Source organism: Macrotis lagotis, chromosome 4 (genome assembly GCF_037893015.1).
Source record: "Macrotis lagotis isolate mMagLag1 chromosome 4, bilby.v1.9.chrom.fasta, whole genome shotgun sequence".
NCBI classification, from domain to species: domain Eukaryota; kingdom Metazoa; phylum Chordata; class Mammalia; order Peramelemorphia; family Peramelidae; genus Macrotis; species Macrotis lagotis.
Window position 1 is genome coordinate 258033708 of NC_133661.1, and position 21816 is coordinate 258055523.

The following is a 21816-nucleotide window of genomic DNA, read 5'->3' on the forward strand; positions in this document are numbered from 1 at the left end:
TGGTTCTGCTTTCTTTGCTCTGTTTCATACAATCCCCCTCCTCCATTCCTCATAGTCATCCTAAATCAGTGATTTTTCATTACATTCATATAATATAATTTATTTAATATACCCTAATTGATGAGTAGACACTTTGTGTCCAGTTGTTGTTTTTGTTTGTTTGTCTTATTGAATTTTGTTATGAATCTTTTGTAGTTGTAATTGGTAATTGAATTAAATTGATCATAATTTTCCAGAGTTGTTTTCTTTAAAATGTTGTAGTCATAGTATACATTATTCTTCCAAATCTGTTTAGTTCACTCCCTTCACTCACTTCACACACACAATTCACTTCAGTTCACTGAATTCACACACTCATTTAAGTACTCCCTTTTGTTCTCTTTCCCTTAAATCCCTTCTCATAGCATAACAATTCATTAGTCATGTACAGTAATTAGCTCAACCATACTTAAGTTGATTACCACATACTTATTTCCAGTTCTTCACTATCATATAAAGTACTGCTCTAAAATTTTTTATTTTTCTATGTTCTTGTACTCATTTTATGATCTCTTTGAGGTATATAGATTTACTGGTGGTATTAGAATTTCAAAGCAGATGCACAATTTAGTGACCTATTGGAGTTAAATTATTTTCACATCGACTATACTAAACAAAGGTCCTCCAACAATTCTTAATATACCTACACTTCCACAGACCCTCCCACAGTTGTGATTACACTTTATATTTTTCTTTGCCAATCTGATGGTTGTGATAGGTTTATTTTTTTTAAAGTTGCCTTAGCCTTATTATAAGTGATTGGTGGTCTGTGATTCTTAAATCATTTCTCCATGGTTTGGATTTTTTGAGAGATAACTCAGTTTATCTTAGGTTTCTTCAGATTTTTTTGCTTTTTAATAATATTTCTTTTACTTCTGGAATCATTGAGTTTTGTTTGTTCCTCATCATTTTCAGAAAGTCATACTTGGTTAAGATTTTCTACCTTTGTTTTAAGCTGTTCATCATTTTTTTACAAGTTTTTTCCTCCAGTGCTCATAATTCAATTCTTTTTTTAATGTTATTTTTTCCAATTATATGCACGGATTCTTTTTAACATTCATCTTTTTTGTAATATTTTCATATTACATTCATTACATTAATCTTTTTTGTAAGCTTTTGAGTTCCATGTTTTCCCACCACCCATCCTTCCCTCCCCTTTTCCTGTGACAGTGAATAATCTAATATAGGACATACGTGTACAGTCATGTTTAGCATGTTTTCATTTTAGTCATGTTGTGAAACAAGAATCAGAACTAAAGGAAAAAAGAAAAATAAACCAGGTTTCAGTAAGTGAAAATGGTATGCTTTGATCTTCATTAAGACTTTACACTTTTTTCTCTGGATGTGGATGGGTTTTTTTGTCACAAATCTTTTGGAATTGTCCTTGATCCTTTTACGTTTTTGCAAGGCAGTGAGGTTAAGTGGTTTGCCCAGGGCCACACAGGTAATTATTAAGTGTCTGAGGTCGGATTTGAACTCAGGTATTCCTGACTCCAGGGCTGGTGCTCTATTCACAGTGCCTCCTAACTGCCCCTGTTCATGATTTCTTAAACAACAGTAGTATTCCATCACATTCATTTATCACAATTTGTTCAGTCCCGTGGGCATCATCTAATTCTTTGCCACTCCAAAGAGAGCTGTTATGAATATTTTTGCATGTGGGTCTTTTCCCCTTTTTTATGATCTCTAGACCTAGTAGTGACATGGTTAGATAAAAGAATATGCAAAGTTTTATTACCTTTTGTGCATAGTTCTAAATTGCTCTCTGAAACAATTGGATCAGTTCACAATTCCACCAACAATAAGTACATTAGGGTTCCAATTTCCCTGCATCCCCTCCAGCACGTATCATTTTCCTTTTTTGTCACCTTGACCAATCTGATAGGTGTGAGATAGTACCTCAGAGTTGTTTTAATATGCATCTTCTATTGAGTGATCATTAATGTTTACCCCTGTATGAGGTGTATTCTACAGTTCTCTTGGCAGATCTGTATTTATCTTGAGTTATACATGACATAGAAATCCTTTGGGGGTTTTTTTAAATACTATGTGTGTAATTTGGAAAACTTTGTAGATGTTAAATTTTTCTGAAGGGTTACAATTATTTCTCATAATGCTGAACTTGTTATCTTCTTCTCTAGAAATTCTTTTCAATTTTTGTCTGTTCATATTTGAAAGTCTTTTAAAAAAAGGAGGGAAAGGAAGAAGAATAAAGGAAAAAAGGAATGGCTTGCTTTTTATTGTTTTTGAGTTTTTAAAAAGAGGCACCTTCACAAATTTTAAACTTCAGAAAGGCCTGGTTCTTCAGTTGAATACAACCAAACTTAGAGTTTCCTTAAGTACTCTGCAAACTCAAGAATATTCTCAAGAAAATATTTATGATAGGAAATTGTCTCTTTTTTTTTTCAATTTTTTACAATGCTTGTTGTCTGTATAAAGTATGCAACCGAACTACATTGAGAAGGAAATATAGTGCTTGTTGATGGTTTTAGATAGATACTGTTTATCATTTTAAAGAAAACTCCATTTATTCCTTTGCTCGCTAGTGTTTTTTTTAAATAGGAATAGATGCTGTATTTTTTCAAAAGCTTTTTCAGCATGTATTGAAATAATCATATGATTTCTATTAGTTTAGTTATTGATATGGTCAATTACACTGATTGTTTTCTAATATTGAACCATCTAAGCATTCTTGGTATGACTCTTACCTGATCATATATACATACTAGTGATAAATTGCTGTAATCTCTTTACTAATATTTTATTTAAAATTTTTATATCAATATTCATTAGAGAAATTAGTCCAAATTTTCTTTGTCTGCTTTGGCTCTTCTGATTTAGGTATCAGTACTTTATTGGTGTCATAGAAGGAATCTGGCAGAACTCCTTCACCTGTTTTTTCAAATAGTTTATATAGGATCAGAATTAATTGTTCTTTAAATGTCTGGTAGAATTCATTTGTGAATCCATCAGGCCCTGGAGTTTTTTAAAGGGAATTTATTTATGGCCAGTTCAATTTCTTTTTCTGAAATGGGGTTTATTTAAGCATTTTATTTCTCTTCTATTAATCTGGGCAATTCATATTTTTGAAAATGTTCTTCCATTTCATTCAGGTTATCGAATTTCTTGGCATACAGTTGAGCAAAATAGTTCCAAATTATTATTTTACTTTCCCCCTCATTGGTGGTTTCACCCTTTTCATTTTTTTATATACTGGTAACCTTTTCTTCTTTCCTTATACTTAAATCAAATTAACCAACGGTTTACCTATTATTGATTTTTTTCATAAATTGAACTCTTAATTTTATATATTAGTTCAATAGTTTCCTTACTTTCAGTTTCATTAAATTTCTCCTTTGATTTTCAGAATTTCTAATTTGGTATTTAATTGGAGTTTATATTTAGTTCTTTCTCTAGCTATTTTAGTTGTGTGCCCAATTTATTGTTCTCCTTTCTTCTGACTTTGAGAGATGACCTTCAGTGAAGTTTCCTTATAAATATACTGTTTTGTAAGCTAAATCTGTCCCATTTCCTAGTTACATATGATTCTTAGAAAATGAGATAATTCCAAGACGAATTGGACTAGCTTTCTTTCTGATTGTATACCTCCAAATTTAGTTAGAGGAAATTCATAATGAAGTTTTTGTAAAGCATCACTTTTAATAGGGTAGAGATTTGCTATGAATAATTATGGCAGTAAGGGATTGAAGACTATCACTTTCTAATAGGATAGAGATTAATTTGGAAAAATTAGGATGAGTATTAAATTTGCTTTGCTCCAGTTGGGTAGTATTAGTAAGAAGATTGTGAGCTTGTCTTACTAGCCAAAGGTGGAATAAGAAAGAATTTAGAGGTAGAATTAGCATTGGAATAAAAGAAGCCTGCAAATTTCTATTTTTGACATTCCCTGGCTCATTCTTTTTGGCAGTGGGGGCTGGATGGGATTGTGCCCTTTTTCTTATGAGAAAAATAAAAAGATCCTTTCCTGCTGTCCGACTCAAACTCCAGACTCTTAATTCCTGTGGTCTTTATCCCACACATAATGATATAATCCCCCAAGTTTTGGTATGTTGCCTCATTATTGTCTTAGATGAAATTGGTGATTTTTTTCTATGATTTTTGATTTGTTTGACCCACCCAATCTTTAAAATGAGATTATTTAGTTTCCATTTAATTTCAAGTCTGTCTTTGCCTGACCTTTTACTACATTTAATTTTATTGCATCAATGATCTCAAAAGAATGCTTTTATTTTGTCTGCATTTTATTATGAGGTTTTTATTTCCTGATAACATGGTCAGTTTTTGTGTAGGTACCATGTGCTGCTGAACAAAAGGATTATTTTCTAACTCTATTGAGTTTTATCCAGAAATCTGTCACATCTAACTTTTCTAATATTCTATTGGCTTTTTAAATGTTTGTCTTATTCATTTTGTGTTTATATTTATCTAGTTCTGAGAAAGGGAAATTGAGGTCTTCCACTAATTTCGCTCTTTATATCTTCCTGTAACTCATTTAACTCCTTTTAAGAATTTGAATGCTATATTACTTGGTGGATATATGTGTTTAATATTTACATTACTTCATTTTTATGTATCTTTTAGTTTCCTTCCTTTTCCCTTTTAATTACATCTGGTTTTTTTCTTTATCTGAGATCAGGATTGCCGCCCCTGCTTTTTTTTTTTCACTTCAGCTGAAGCATAATATATTCTGCTCTAACCTTTTACCTACCTCTATGTCTGTCTCTCTGCTTCAGATATGTTTCTTGTAAAAGGCATATTGTAGGATTCTGGTTTTTAATCAATTCTGTTACCTATTTCCATCTTTCCATCTTAGAAAATCTTCATCCCATTCACATTCATGGTTATGATCACTCACACTGCATTTCCCTCCATGTTGTCTCCCTTCTGTTTGTACTTTGCTTCCCCCTTTCACTCTATCCTTTCTCACTACTGTTTTGCAGTTGACCATCATTTCCTTCAGTCTCCTCACCCTTCAATTCCCTTTCCCTTCCTACTTCTACCCTTTGTGTCTTCCCTTCTATCAGCCCCTTCTTCCTTTTTTTCCTCTCATTTACTTTCCTATTTCCCTGCAGGGCAAGCTAGATTTCTAAACCCTAGTGAATATATATGTTCTTCCCTCCTTGAGCCAAATTTGATGAAAATAAGATTTGAGAAATTCTCACCCCTCCCTTATTTTTCTGTACTGTAATAGGTCCATTTTACTTCTTCATGTAAAGAAGCCTTTTCTGCCTCTCCTTTTCCTCTTTTCCCAGTACAATACTTCTTTCACACCTTAGATTTTTTGTATCATCTCATCAAAAATCAAGTTATACCCACATCTTCTGTCTAAGCTTATGTGCTTTCTAGTAGAGATACTGTTCTCAAGAGTTACAAGTATTATCTTCTCATCTAGGAGTATAAAGTAATCTATTTACCTTTTTTATGCATCTCTTGAGTCTTAATTTGAAGATCAAATTTTCTGTTAGCTCTGATCTTTTCATCAGAAACGTTTGAAAGTCCCCACTTCTGTTGAATGTCCATCTTTTTCCCAGAAAGATATACTCAGCTTCTTTGCCCCCCAGAATATCATTCCAGTCCCTACTATCCTTTCATGTTGAAGCTGCCAAGTCTTGCATAATCCTTGGTTTTTGAATTGTTACCTACAATATTTTTCTCCTTGTCCTGATAATTCCAGAAATTGGCTACAGTATCCCTTGGAATTTTCATTTTAGGATTCCTTTAGGTGATTGATCAATTCTTTCAATAACCATTTTAACCCAGTTCTTTCAATAACTATTTTAACCCTCTGGTCCTGTGATATCAGAGTAGTTTTCCTTGATGATTTCTTGAAAGATATTGTCCAGATTCTTTTTTTATTTTCATGCTTTTCAGGTAGTTCAATTATTAAATTATCCGCCCTGGATCCATTTCCCAGTTTTTTATATTTTCTTCTATTTTTTAAATTTTTTTGACTGATTCTTGATATCTATTTGCCCAATTCTAAAGTTCAAATAATTATTTTATTCAGTTTGGTTCATTTTTAATTTTGAGGTTAAGTGACATGCCCAAGGTCACACAACTAAATAATAATTAAGTATCTGAGGTTGTATTTGAACTCAGATTCTTATGATTCCAGGACTGGTGCTCAATCCACTGTGCCACCTAGTTATCCCCTTCAGTTAATTTTTGCATCTTCTTTTATATTTAGCTAATTCTGTTTTTAAAGAAGTTTTCTTTCTCCATTTGCCCAGTTGTATTTTTGAAGGAGTTGTTTTCTTCAATTTTTCTGTTTCCTTTTCCAAGTTGTTGACTCTTTCTTGTTTACCTCCCATTTCCCCCCAATTTTTCTACTTGGCTTTTAAAGTCTTTTTAAAAAATTTCTTCCAAGAAGACTTTTTGGACTTGAGATAAATTATTGTTCCCCCTTGTGACTTCACATATAGGCATTTTCCCAAGATGATGTTTTGAGCTTCCTTATCACCATAGTAATGTTCTGTGCTTAGTGCATCATTCATGATTTTTAAAGTGGTGCTATGCTCCTGGCCCACAATGGCCAGTGTTCCACACTGGAGATCAGAGCCCCCTGCTCACTAACTCTACCTGGGGCCTCAGTTGTTAAGCTACTTCCCCACTGCCCTGGGTTGCCTGGGATGGTCATTGGGGTTCTGGGGCCTGGGGCCAGAAACTTGCCTTCTTCTGTAACTGAAAGCCTATCAGTTGGTCTGCTGTGCTGCTGGCCAGCTGAACTGGGGGTCCTAGGCCTTGGCTGGGGAGAGCCTCCTGCTGCCTTCCCTGCCTTTGCCTGAGCTGGGCTAGGCTTCCCCTATACCCAAGGCTTGGACAGACCTTTCCTGAGGATCTTAAGTGCTGCGCTCTGTCATTCTGTTGCTCCAGAATCTGTTTAGAGACCTTATTAATGTTTCTGAGGGAAGCTGGGGAGGGCACAAGGAAGTGCCTAGCTTCTCTCTGCCATCTTGGCTCTGATACCCCCCAACCCCACCCTGTTAATTCAATTCTGTTTTTCATTTGTTGTCTCTTACTTGTGGCTCGCATACCTATTGTTTTCATTAAGATTCTCTTTGGGATTGTTAGGAAATTTCTCCCTTTGGTGCTTACCCCTTGAAGAGATTCTTAGCTAAACATCCCTAGTATTTTTTTCATTTTGTTCTGTTTATTTTTTTTACTTATATTTCAGCTTCATTTTTTACATTTGATCAGGCATGACCTGATTCTGTCCTTTCTTTTTCTTTTCACTGTGTGACCTTTATGTACTCTACAGTCTGGATTCTGTTATCTTATAGTTAAGTAACTTTTGTTTTGTATTAATGAAGCAGTATTAACTTTTTTACCTTACTCTGATGTGTATAACTTTTTTTCACATTGTAATTTTTTTTCACTCAAGTTCATGAGATTGCAATATTACTTGTGTAATGTTTTTTCTGGGAGGAATATATCTTAAATCATAACTGAACTCTGACAACTTAAACATCACTTAAACAAATTGAAACAAATCAACACTAACAAGTTAGTCAAAATTGTTTTTGTTGGGTTGGTGAAACTCAAGAGGAATTCATTTGTAGTCTAGACCGTGGCTGAGAATATTGTACTCAGATTAAACGGAAATGCTTGTTTATTATTTTTGATTAGTCTCCCTTTTTCTGTGGTCTATTATATTACTAATTTCTATAAATTGGGATCTTACCTCTTTTTAAAAAATTATGATATAAAATGAGCTTTTTCATAACATAGAAGAATGAATAAAAAGGATTTCTCATGAAACTTCAAAATTATTTTGTACAATTTGCTATTCCTTTTAAATATATATTAAAATTTTCATTTGACTTTCTGGGTTTTTGTTTTTCATTCCCCATCCTTATCTCACCCTCCTGCCTCCAACATTAGGCATGTATGTGTGTATACATATAAAGGTATGTCTGTGTATAAAATCATTCTGTTCTTCTATTTATCAGTAATTTCTCTGGATGTAGATAGCATCTTCCCTCATAGATCCTTTATAATTAATTTGAGTATTTATAATACTCAGAATGACTTAGTCAATCAAAAGGTTTTTTTAAAAATCATTATTACTGTATTTGTATACAATGTTCTCTTGGTTCTGCTCATTTTATTTTTCACTATTTCATGCAAGTCTTATTTATGATGGATTTTCAAATGAATTCTAGCAAACATTTAAAGATAACTAATTTCAATATTGAATAATTTGGAATAATAGACAAAGAATGGATCTTTACCAAACACCTTCTATGAAACTAATATGATACTGATATCTAAATGAAGAAGAATTAAGAATAGAGAAGGAAAATTATAGACCACTTTCATTGTGATTATAGATAGAAAAGTCCTAAATAAAATATAACTAAAAGATTAGAACAATGTATTATAAAGATTATGCATTATGACCAGACTGGATTTATACCAGTAATGTAGGGATAGTTTAACATAAGAAAAACTGTTAACACAATTTATTATATCAATAATAAAAACAAATCTTATCCATCTTTTTTAATTAACATACATTAACATAAGTAAAAGCAACAATCTTGTTGTCCTCAGCTTTCCTCAATAAGTTCAGCTCATTTTGAACTCTCTCTCTCTCTATACAGGAAATATGCCATGCTTTTGTATCCCTTCCCCGTTAACTGCCATTTTCCCATCTTCTGTAAATTTCCTTTTAAAAATCGAAGTTGGTTGGTGAGTTTTCTTTGCATTCCTCCTTCTTACAAACTTCTTACAATGTTTTGCTAATTCTAGCAAAAAATCATAAAAGTAATTCAGTCTGTACATATTTAATAAGAACCTTTTATGTGCCAGTTATGGGGGATACAAAGAAAAGTAGAAGTCGGCTTCTGCTCTCAAGGAGTTTGCTGTCTAAAGGTGAGACAGCATGTAAGCAACCATAGACAAATAACCTTCATACAACATAAATGTGAATCTATCCACAGAGGTAGGCACTTGAATTAAAAAGGGAACAGGTTAGATTTCCTGTTGAAGACTGGATTTTACCTGGAACTTGAAGGAAGCCAAGGAAACCGAGAGTAGTGTCTTGTTCTAGGAATAGCAAGGAGGAAACTAGTGTCACAGAGCTGCAGTTTGTGTGTGTGTGTGTGTGTGTGTGTGTGTGTGTGAGAGAGAGAGAGAGAGAGAGAGGAGCCATTAGAGTTTATTGAGGAAGAGAGAAGAGAGAAGTCAGAGCTGCAGTGGCATTTGTATAGGAGCCAAGGCAGCAGGTGTTGGGAGTGATTCAAGGCTGAGGCTTGAAAGGGAAGAGTGGTGGTACAATAAGAGGACAGCAAGAGACTCAAGCAAAGTGGAAAGCGTAAAGTTTTCCTAGTACCTTAGGCACTCAAGGTAGGGAAGGGAGGAGAGTATAGATAATGCTGGGGTAATGGCTTAGGAAAGAACTGAAGAGGTCAAGGGATTGGAGGTGACATTGTGGGTGAAGAACAGGATTTGGAGTTGTGAGGCAAAGAGAAGAATGATGAGGTTCTGATTGGATAAGGGCATTTCTGAGTCATGAACAGGAAATTAGTGTATTTCTGGGTGATGGCAAGATCAAGGAGACTATGATAATTTTTTATGTGGTGGAGAAGTAAATCATGTGAAATGAGCAAGTTGAGGACTTATGAGGTTGGGAATTTGAGGGTATATGAATGTTTTTTGACATCTTCTAGTCTAACAGCAAGAGGTGAGGAGAAGGAAAACACTGAACCAGGGACCTAGGTGATTGAAGCAAAGAATGTGAGTGTCCTGGAAACTGTAGCTACCAGACTCTAGCTTCCAGAATTTTGATTGGGTCATAGATAGGGATTGAGAGGAAAGGTTATTGAGTGATGATGGAGGTAGTGAGAGTACCTGGAAGTCAAAATTATATGCAACGAGTATTCCAACTCCCCCTTTTAACTAGTGAGGCAGTGGGGTAGGGTTGGGTGGGGTGAGGCACCCCACCATAAGTTAAAATGCAGCTAGTGCTAGAAAGGGAAACCAGAAAAAGCTGAGTTGCCCAGAGAAATCTAGATCCCAGTAAGAGCCAACAGATGGAGTGGAGTGGGAAAAGAAAAGATTTAAGATTAAAGGGAGTTTATGTTGTGTGGAGCAGGAATTCCAAAGAACACAGTGGAAGGGGTAGGTAGCTTTAGAGTGGGATATTGGTGGGGTTTGATGTAAGGGAGTGGGACTAAGGGATTGGACAGTGTAGGACAGGAACAGGTTGTTGAATCCCTGAGGTCCAGAATCATTGTAATGGGGAAGGTATGACCACTCAGGGCTTTGTTATTCACTGAAGAATTAATTTAGATAGATTTTCCATGTTCATAATTTGGTTTCAGAGTGGAGTCTTCCTAGGGCTTTATACAATTTAGGCAAGAGGACAGGTTCCTTGCTCTAAAGGAATAGTGTTTACTCTTCTTTCCCCAAGGCAGGAGACAAAGCATGTGATTTGAGAGAATGCCATTTCTCACCTTCCTAGGGGAAACTGAGACTCAGCAGGGGACGTGGGCCATTGGAATGGTGTTTTCTCCCTTCACCATTGTCCTCTGAAGGGAATGTCCTTCAATTTCCACAATAGCAGCCTTAGCTTATCCAGGGATAAGAGGAGAATATACTTTAACTAAGTCCTAATCTTTGATCCTCTATATAAGTGTTGTTGACTTTTTACCTTGACTCCTGAATAAGATTTAGACTAAAGTTTTAGGACTATTTCTTGCTATTATCTAATGATGGTATAGGAAAACAAAGGGTTATTGAATAGAAAAGTTTTCATTTAACTCCTCAGGACTTTGGTCATCCTCAACTATTGTTCAGTCTTTGTTGCTCTCTGTTCTTCTGCCACTGTAAATAGGCTCCCTGTACTCCCCATAGACTGAGACTGAGCTGACCAAGAAGTTAAATAAATTCCTATTGTTATAATACATGGAATAAGTTGGAAAATTTTTTATTTATTTTAAAAAGCATTATACAGTTGTCACCTCAAAATTGTACCTGATTTGTGCTCTAGAAACTAAAACTCGAATGAGGCTGGAAATTTTAATTCCTACTAGAATAAAAAGTGAACTTACTGTAGTATATTTAGCATGTCCTTAAATTTTTTATTTCAATGTTTTATTTAATCTGTGCCAACAGACCCCATTTTCTTTTGGTTGAATGACTTTTTCTTATAGTTGCATTATTTTTTTTAGCTGCATATGACCACAATATCAGGAAGAGTATGGAATCAACCAGGGCCCAATAATTGTCCAGGATGATTCAGATGATGGTTTAAAATTAACGTAGAATGAGTGGCTGGAAGTTTTTTTTAATCCCAATGGTGGTGTTTTGTACTTTAGAATGGTGCCAAAATTTTCCTCCATGATTTTGATTGATACTTTTGGTATCATTTGCCTTTTGTAGGTGTAAAAATAACCCTAAATACTTGTCATACCCATCATGGGGTAGTAAAAGGAAGACATTATTCAGAAAATATTGAAACTGGTTAATCCCAAATTGGAAACTGAACTTGAAAATTGTAAAAATAAAATATCATTTTCCTTGTTAGTATTATCTAGTATGAAATATATGGCTTTTCCAGGTGGGTGATTTTTAAGTATTTGTGACCAATGTGTTTATGTGGATGGATAATAAACTCATGACTAGACTGAAAAGGTTGAGAGTCAAACAGAATTTGAGATTTTGATACTGAAAACAGGAAGATGCTGGGGTTTATAGAATAGAGGAGCAAGATGGTTACACTAACCCTTGAAGAAAGTCACTTTGACACCTCAGAGCTGGTAGGATGAACCCGAAGAGTCCAGTAATGAGATGCTGAGGACCTGAAGACCCCAGGGTAGTAGCAGTATCATTGAAGAAAAGGTGTAATGTTGAGAAGATTGGAAAGAAATTGGATTTGAGTTCCAGCCCTGTCACTTTACCAACATGTGCCCTGGGGCAAATCATGTGTAGTTTGTTTATAAGATTCTGTTATAGATTAAAGCAAGAAAAGGAACTTAGAAGTCAGCCAGGTCAATTACCTTCCTCTTCTAAGCAAGGATATAACCCAGAGTAGTTAAAGGTCCTCTCTGGTTTGAAGGTCAGGTTCTCTTGACTCCAAATTAAGTACTCCAACTGGGCTTACCTCTAGACTTCAAGTCAGTTATCTACAGAATGTAGAGGGTATCACCTGCCTTGCTTATTGTGTTGAAGGCTCAGTATGCAAAGTGCTTTTTAGATTTATAATGGTCTGTATAAAAAACAAAGATAGGTTTCAAAAAACAGGTATTATTGAGAGGGGATGTAGGGGAGCAAGCACAGAGCTAAAGGCTTTACAAATAGGATCTCATCTGATCTCACCAACAATTCTATCATTAGGACCATTTTACAGTTGAGGGAACAAGAGGTGAGTAGAAGACTTGCTTAGGGTCACACCACTATGAAGGATCTGAACTAGATTTGAACTAAGTTTTTCCTTGACACTGCCTCACAGCTTTAACCTTTACTAGATTTGTGCTACCAGCCTTAAGCCTGAAGAAGAGAGCTCAGTAGTCTTCTACCCCAAGCCCCACACAGGAGCATTCTCCAAGATAAAACATCTGGTAGGGTCTTGTCCCACCTCTACTAGACGAGCTCCCAGGATGAGAAGCTATTACATTTCTGGACAGGTCTGATGGACAGTTAAAGCTAAACTGACCTCTTTGCAACTTCTTTCTACTCTCTGGGGTTAAATAGAACTGATTTAATTCCTCTTCCACATGACAACCCCTCAGTATGTGAAGACAGTTTTCTTGTTTTCTGAGTGTTGCTCAAGGCTTAGCATGCTAAGGTCTTTTTTTCTTTTTCTTTTTGATTCCAGATTCTCTCCTTCATTCTACCTTTCTCCATCCCATTGAGAAGGCAGAAAATAAGATACTCATTATGCAAATGAAGTCATGCAAAGCTTATTTCCACATTAACTTGGGTGTATATATGTGTATTTACAAAAATAAAGTGAAAAAATATATGCTTCAGTTTACTCAGGAGTCTGTCAGTTCTTTTTCTTAAGGTAAATAGATAACATTTTTCATTATGAGTTCTTTAGAATTGTTACAGATTGTTCTGTTGATCAGAATTGTTAAATCGTTACAGTTTATCATCATCTTTATAAAATAGTACTCAGTGAATAATTGTTCTCCTTGTTCTGCATCACTTCATATTTGTCTTCACAGGTTTCTCTGCAACCATCCCTTTTATTATTTCTTAAAAGACTATTTCTGTCACAATCATATACCATAACTTGTTTGAGCATTTCCCAATCCACTCTTTTTCCTTTTAATTTGGTCTCTGGGGTACAGACTAGTAGTAATTTTGCTGGGTCAAAGAGTATAATGCTAAATTCTTTCAACCAATTTTCTTATGGCATTAACTTTAGAATCTTCATCCTGATTAATCTCCTTTGAATACTGTCCAAATTGTCAATTCTTTTTTCTTTCTTACTTTTTCTTTTATTTTTTAAATATTTTTCCAACTATATGCAAAGATAGTTTTCAATATTCATTTTTCTGGGTTTTTTTTTTTTAGGTTTTTGCAAGACAAATGGGGTTAAGTGGCTTGCCCAAGGCCACACAGCTAGGTAATTATTAAGTGTCTGAGACTGGATTTGAACCCAGGTACTCCTGACTCCAAGGCCAGTGCTTTGTCCACTATGCCACCTAGCTGCCCCCAATATTCATTTTTCTGTAAAGGTTTGAGTTCCACATTTTTCTCTATTCCTTTTTTCCCTCCCTTCTCCCTGTGACAGCAAATCAAGGGAATATAGTCTATATGTGTTAAATATATTGCTATATTAATCATGTGAAAGAAGAATCAGACAAAAATGAAAAAACGAAGCATAAAACAAATTTTAAAAATTGGAAATTCAGAACCCTTCTCTGGATGAAGATGATGTTTTCCATCACAGGCTCTTTAGAATTGTCATTGATCCTTGTATTGCTGAGAAGAGCTGAGTCCATCATAGTTTTATCATTTTTTTCTTACAATGTAAAGCTCAGAACAGAATATCAATATTTCAGATGAGGTCCATTGTCAACACTGTTATCTATTACTGTTATCTCTTCCTGAATACTGTCTCTCTTAATATGATCCTATATTTCATTAGTTTTTAAAAGCTGTCACATCAGGCAAATTGAACTTGTTTCACTAAAGATCCCCAAATCTTTTTCAAAACTAATGTCCATACATCCTCTATTTATATTTAAAAAGTTTTTTTTATTTTACTACAATATATACACATATACAATGATGCTTATTGAATTTCATCATTTCTAGCTTGTTGAGATGTTTTGCATCCTGACTTATCTATTGTGTGAATGCAAAAACCCTCTGCTTCCTCTTTTTTTAAGAAAGCATTTAAAAGTTATCCTGCTCAAAGCCTTAATAATTTATTTTAAAATATTGTATAATAGGTTAATGATGAAAACTAAAGTCTCAGAAAAAGAGCTTGCAGTTGGTGACGAAATTTATGGGGGGAATGCATTGAAAGTTTTGTCTTTTCCATTCTCTGAAGAAATTATGGTAAAGGGGAAAAGTCTCTGATTACAGTTTTCCCTTCCACATTGCAGCTTTCCCTATTGGGGTTCCAGTATACCATGGATTGACATAAGAAATCAAATGGAAATTTTTGGGGAGTTAGGCATGACATAGATGACATAGAACCTATGACCTAATATTTAACCCAAATTTTATAACAGATTTCTACTCTGATATGAAGGGAGGGCCATAAAATTTTCTCTAGATTTTCCAGATCATAGAGTACTGCACTCCTAATCCCCATAGTGTAGAAAATTTAGCTGTACTTCACTTTTCAATATGGATATGCTAGAAAACAGAACCCTTGAAGGGAATGAGGTCAAGAGGAATTGGAGTAGTTTTAGAAAAGGGTTTCCCCATGACATGCTGAAAGATTAAGTAACTATTTTTTCTTTGGATGAAGCAGAATCTTAACTTTTTTCTTTTTTTTTCAGTCTTTAATATTTATTCTCATTTTGTACAAATAATGTTTTTTTACATTAATAAAATATTCTTGTTTAAGAGTAAACAAAATACCCCTCCCCCATAAATATAGACTTGCTTGAGCGATAAAGGGGAGAGAAAAAAATTAAAATAAAAAAAATAATAATAATAATTGTAGATATGGCCAGGTGTGCAATGGATGGAGCACCAGCCCTGGAGCCACGAGCACCCGAGCCCACATCTGGCCCCGTAGACCCAACAATCACCCAGCCGTGTGACATACAGGCCACCTGAACCCCACTGCCCTGCAAAAAACCAAAAAAAAAGAAAAAAAAGACCCCAAATAAAATAAAATAGTAATAATAGTAGGGGTGGCTGGGTGGCAGACAGAGCATTGGCCCTTGAGCCAGGAGCACCCAGGTCCAAATCTGGCCTCAGACATTCCAAAGATCACCCTGCTATGCGACCCCAGGCAGGCCACCCAGCCCCATTTGCCCTGCCCCCCCCCCAAATAATAATAATAAAAAATGTGCTTCAGTCTTTGTTCCAACACCAACAACTGTCACAGATGGATCACATTCTTTATGGTTAGTCCATTGCAAAAGTTACTTCCATATTTTTCCACTGTTGCCATTGCTGATCGCAACTCTCTCCTTTCGTATTTCTCCGTTACCATGTACTATATTTTCTCTCTCCTTTCACTCTGACTCTGCTGTAGGGTAGCTGAGTGGCGCAGCAGACAGATCCCTGGTCCTGGGGCCAAGAAGCCCTGAGCCCCCATACCACCCCTTAGGCCCAGAACCCACCTGGCCCTATGGTCCCAGACAGGCCATCCAATCTCAGCCCCTTGCAAGAAGTAAAAAAGAAAATGTGTTATATCTGACCACCCCATGGTCTATCCTCTCCTCCTTTATTCACATCCCCACCCCTTCCCCCTGCCCTACCTTCTTACTCCAGAAGCCTATACCCCATTGAGTATATATGCTGTTTCCTCTCCTAGCCACCTCTGATGAGAGCAAAGGTTCCCCTCATTCCCCCTTGCCTCCCCCCTTCCATATCATTGCAATAGCTCATTGTAATAAAATCTTATTATATGAAATATCTTGGACTATTCCCCCTCTCCTTTTTCTTTCTCCCATTCCATTTCCCTTTTTTTCTATTGACTCCATTTTTACACCATATTTTATCTTTGAATTCAGCTTTCTCCTGTGCTTCAACTATAAAAGCTACCTCTACCTCCTCTATTAAAACTGGGAAGGTTCATATAAGTATTATCAGTGTCATTTTTCTATGCAACAATACATGCAGTTCATCATCATTAAGTCCCTCATATTTTCCCCTTCTCCTCCACTGTCTGTGCTTCACCTGAGTCCTATATCTGAAAATCAAACCTTCTGTTCAGCTCTGGCCATTCCAACAGGAACATTTGAAATTCCCCTGGTTCATTGAAAGTCCATCTTTTTCCCTGGAAGAGAACATTCAGCCTTGCTGGGTAGTTCATTCTTGGCTGCATTCTAAGCTCTTTTGCCTTCCAGTATATTATATTCCAAGCCCTACGAGCTTCCAATGTAGTTGCTGCTAAGTCCTGTGTGATCCTGACTGCAGCTCCACGATATTTGAACTGTGTACTTCTGGCTGCTTGTAATATTTTCTCTTTGACTTGGGAGTTCTGGACCTTGGCTATAATATTACTAAGGAGGTGTTGGTTTTTTGGGGACCTCTTTCTCGGGGGGGATCGGTGGATTCCTTCCATTTCTATTTTGCCCTCTGCTTCTAGAATATCAGGGCAATTTTCCTGTAGTAATTCTTTGAAAATGATGTCAAGGCTCTTTTCCTGATCATGACTTTCAGGTATTCCAATAATTTTTAAATTATCTTTCCTAAGTCTGTTTTCCATATCAGTTGTTTTTTCAATGAGATATTTCACATTTTCTTCTAATTTTTCATTTTTTTGGTTTTGAAGGATTGATTCCTGATTTCTGGTAAATTCGTCAATCTCCCTGAATTCTATTGTTTGTCTGAAGGATTTGTTCTCCTCAGAGAGTTTTCTTATCCCTTTTTCCATCTGGCCAATTTTGCTTTTTAAACCATTCTTCTCCTCAGTAACTTTTTGAACTGTTTTATCCATTTGACCTAAGCTGGTTTTTAGCATGCTATTTTCTTCAGCATTTTTTTGGATTTCCTTGACTAAGCTGCTGACTTCATTTTCATGTTTTTCCTGCATCTTTCTCCTTTCTTTTCCCAGTTTTTCTTCCAACTCCCTCATTTGATTTTCAAAGTCTTTTTTGAGCTCTGTCATAGCCTGAGCCCAATTTCTGTTTTTCTTGGAATCTTTAGATGCAGGAGCTTGTGCTTCCTCATCTTCAGACTGAGTATTTTGGTCCTTGGGCTCATTTGCAAAATATTTCTCAATGGTGTTCCTCTTATTTCTCTGCTTGCTCATTTTCCCAGCCTGGGCCTGATTTTGGGGTGCTTCCTAAGCTTTTGGGACACTCCCACAAGGGTCTCAGTGTAGGCTCTGTCCTCCCTCCTGGTCTGTGAATGACCATATGCGTCCCCCCTCTGCTGCGGAGCTGAGGTTGGGGGGGGCTGCTGTTCTGTTGGGGTGGGGCTAGACTGCGATGAGGATCTGAATTTGGTCAGAGCCCCAGAGTCCTGTTCCAGGGGCAGAGGACAGAGCTCAGCAGTCTCTCTCTTCACTCCCCTCTCTGAGTTCAATGGGCTCATGCCCTGGGGCTCCTGCTTACTGGCTCCACGTGCTTCAGTTCCTGGATCTGGGCTGCCAAAAGACCACATGGCTGGCTATGTGCTTGCTCTGGCAGAGGTCCCCCAGCTGTTCCCCCACTTTGTGCCCGGTGCTCCCCGGGGTGTAGCTCAGGAGACTCCCCTGCGTGGCTCCCAGTGCCCTGGGTCTGCCTCCAGGAGGCTGAAGTTCATTTGCTCTGGCGGGCCACTCCTCTGGCGGGCTGCCCCTCCGACCCGGAGCCTTTCTGCTCTTTTCCAGGTTACCTTGAGTAGGAGAACTGCCTCACTGGGTCCCTCTGTGGGTTCTGTCTCTCGAAAGTTTAGTTAAAGAACTTAGCTTATGAGTTTTATGAGAGAGCATCTAAGACATGATCCATTCTTGTTGCTATCTTGGCTCCGCCAAAAAGAGAATCTTAACTTCCATCCAGTAATCTGTTACTATTTTTATTATATTATGACTCTTTCCTTGTTCAAATCCTTTAAAATATGTTTTAAAAATAACTTGTATTAGAGAATGTCTGAAGGCCTAAGGAGACTCTAAGTTAGATATTCTCTGTGCAGAAAAATGCCCCATTTACAACAATTTTCATGAATAAAAATTGTGACAGGCTTATTGTTATTATTAAAGAACACTTTCTTCCTCAGTTTTGATAGCTAAGAGTCATGGTGAATAGAGCATTGGACCTGGAATCAGAAAGACCTGAGTTCATATGCATCCTCTGATGCTTACTAACAGGGTGACCTCCAGGCAAATCAGTTAACCTTTGTCTGCCTCAGTTTCCTCAACTGTAAAAAGGGGGGATAATAGCAGCTCTTACTCCCAGGTTGTTGTGAGAATCACATGGATTAATATTTGTAACACACTTAGCATAGTGCCTGACACATGGTGCTTGTTCCCTATCCCTTCCCTCCTATCCCTCTTAGTTTGAACAAAGATACCATCTATGCTCATTGCCAAGGGGGCAATAGTAGGAGACCTTCTCCTGCAGTGATGCCAGACCATTGACAACTTCTGTTGTCTGTCCTTCCAGTAACTGCATCCTCAGATCATGTTGGCATTGTGGAGCTAGCCTTTCTGTCCTTGCTGGGCCTACTTATGCTCCTCTGCACCCCGCCCCCCCCCCCCCAACCTTTGAGGCAAGATAGTGTAGCCTGCAGGGCTTGCTTCCAGATGCCTTTCTGGCTCCTACTGATACACACAGTTTATATGGGGACATAGAGGAATGTGATGAACTCAAGCTTTTAGAAAGTAATATGCTAATTTCCTTCCAACCAATATTTCTCTGAATGGCTATATCTAAAAAATAGTGGTAATTACTTAGCATGTCTTTTTAAAAATCAGATCTGTAATTTCATGGATATAGGCAGTTCCTTTGAAGAACTTTGGCGTTTGCTGACCTTCTTTCACCTTAGCTTAATGCTTTAAAATGTCATCTAATGGTGATGGGATATTAATATGAATTAGTATATATATGCAAGGAACCTGAAACCCAGGTCTTACTGACTTTTTTGAAGACAACTATCCACTGAGCTACCCTATTTTTCATTTAGTATATTGTTTTCTAATTTTTTTTACTAGAATCAAAAGGAAATGGCTGGGGGGAGTGGTTGGAAAAAGAAAAGAAAGATTTTCTGTTTACCCTAGGCTCAGTAATTGAATTGTTTAATGTAAGTTTACTAAACTGTCAGTGTTTGTCATATAAGAAATCTATAATTACCTTTAAATTACCTTCAAATTTGGTATTTAAAATTTAGTCACTGATAAGGTCTGTATTAGCCACTTTTTCCTTCTGTGGGACATTATTTAGTGGCAAATGTTCTAAGGTTGATTGTCTTATCGCTTATTTTATCCAAACTTTGTTCCCTATCTCATTTTTCAAATATGTGAACTCTTACACCTGTTTTTGTAGGTATAATGGTGCACTTCCTAATGGAGACCGAGGACGGAGGAAAAGCAGATTTGCTCTTTACAAGCGCTCAAAGGCTAATGGAGTCAAGCCAAGCACTGTTCATGTAATATCGACACCTCAGGCGTCCAAGGTATGTGACATTGGAGAAGAGCGCGTATATCAGAGTAAATTATTCTGGCTGATATTTATTCCACTTGACTGATTTCCTTCTTTTCAATCATTATTCTTTTATGAGATAATGCATATCTTATTAAATGTATTTGGAAGTGTTATGGAGAAATATTCTGTTGTTTCCAGCAAATGCTTCATATTGAGTCTTCTTTGGACCAGTTTATTTTAATAAGAATATATTAGGAATTGTATTTGTTGTATGCTATCTCAGAATTTTAAAAATTGTTTTAAATTTTGTTTTCTGGCTTTTAGGGAGAAAAAAGAAACAGGCTGTAGCTTTTTGGTTTTATTTCATCAAATTCATAAGTTCCTTGAATTTTAACAGTAAATTATAAAGGTTTTTGATAGCTTCATGATAATATACAAATTGTTTATGCCTCTACCTAAGCCTTAGGAACACAATTCTAATTCTGTTACTATTCTGACATAAATTCTCCTATTCCTGTTTCCTCACCATATTGTAGATGAGGGTTCTTTATAATGTACTAATTTGAATTATCTTTAATGAAGAAAAGTATATACCAGGTTAAAATTGAGTTGAAGAAATATTGTAAATAAAACTAATATTTAGCCTTAAATTTTTCACAAGAAAAAGACACCTTCATTATAGGCAATTTGGAGTGAAATGAAATGAAACCCATCTTTCAAAACATTCTGAGAAAATGAGGCAAGATATGGAAAAAAATCTAGCAGATTAAAAAATTTAGAATATATTTTTAGGAAAAACTGGTTTTAGACACTTGATCTGGTATTGATGTTACCATCATGATATTATAATATTCTTCTTTTTATTCTGTACGTTTAAAACAATAACGCCATACCCTTATTTTATCACTAATGTTATTTTTGAATTTTTTCTTATTGTGAATTAAAATAAGCATTAACAAATATGAACATTTCTAAAGGCAAAAGAAAGAGTATTTGAAGCTGTGAACTTGAATTGTGTTCCATATATTTTTCTACCTTGAACTTCCTTTTTTCATAATTCAAATTCATCATAACAATTGACATTGCTCTACTGTGTAACTTCTTTTGAACTTCCTTATGCTCTCTTCTATTTATCTTTTAAAAGATGCATTGACATGCTTTGCTTTCTTTTCTTTTGTTGACATTATCTTACCTATTCCACCCTCATCTTCTCTACCCATCTCCAAATGAAAGAAAACAGATTTAAACAGGATATATCTAAAAATTTGGCTTATTCCACATTTGTATTTGGCTCATTCCATACTATTAACTCTACACCAAGAGGTAGGAAGTGTGTTTGGTCATCATTCTTCTGGAGTTCAAATTTTGCTCATTTTATTCCACAGATAATTCCTTTTACAATATTATAGTGTTTATTCCTTTGGTTCTGTTAACTTTATTTTGTATGAGCTCATAAAAGTCCTGGATTTCTCTGCATTTTTTCCTTTCAATCATTTTTTAATATAACTTTAAAATATTTTTTTATTCATATGGTGTAACTTCTAAAACCTTTGTCATTATTGCCTAAGAATAGATATTCAATTTGTTTCTAGTTCATTGCTCCAAGAAAAAAGGCTCCTATAAATACTTGTATACTTATGGTCCTTTCCTTTTTTCTTAGACGTTTTTGTATCTACTAATGTCTTTATAATGGTATTGCTGATATTGTCAAAGGATACTGACTTTTAGGTCATAGCTTTAAATTATTTTCCAGAATGGTTGAACCACTCAACATTTCCACTAATAGAGCATTAGTTCTTCAGTAATTCCTCCAACAAATATAAATTTCTTTTTTAATTACATTTGCTTATCTGAGGGTTTTAATGATGAAACCTCAGAGTTTTTGTTTTAAGAAAAATTTTGCTTATTATGAGTTTTACAATTTTCCCCCCATTTTTGCTTCCCCCCACAGAAGGCATTCTGTAACTGTTTACATTGTTTGATGGTATACATTGATCTCAGTTGAATGTGATGAGAGAGAAATCATATCCATTTTTAAAATTTATTT

General features: G+C 35.8%; 2 protein-coding genes across 2 annotated transcripts in view; both read left to right on the forward strand.

The window, feature by feature from the left end:
• KTN1 (kinectin 1) overlaps positions 1-21816 on the forward strand; it is a 524036-nt gene that overhangs the window by 491136 nt on the left and 11084 nt on the right. The window lies entirely within an intron of this gene.
• The window catches only part of PELI2 (pellino E3 ubiquitin protein ligase family member 2), a 142464-nt gene that overhangs the window by 50070 nt on the left and 70578 nt on the right, over positions 1-21816 (forward strand). The window contains exon 2 of the mRNA XM_074235886.1: positions 19671-19800. Coding sequence (XP_074091987.1) covers positions 19671-19800 — 130 coding nt within the window. The remainder of the gene's footprint in view (positions 1-19670; positions 19801-21816) is intronic.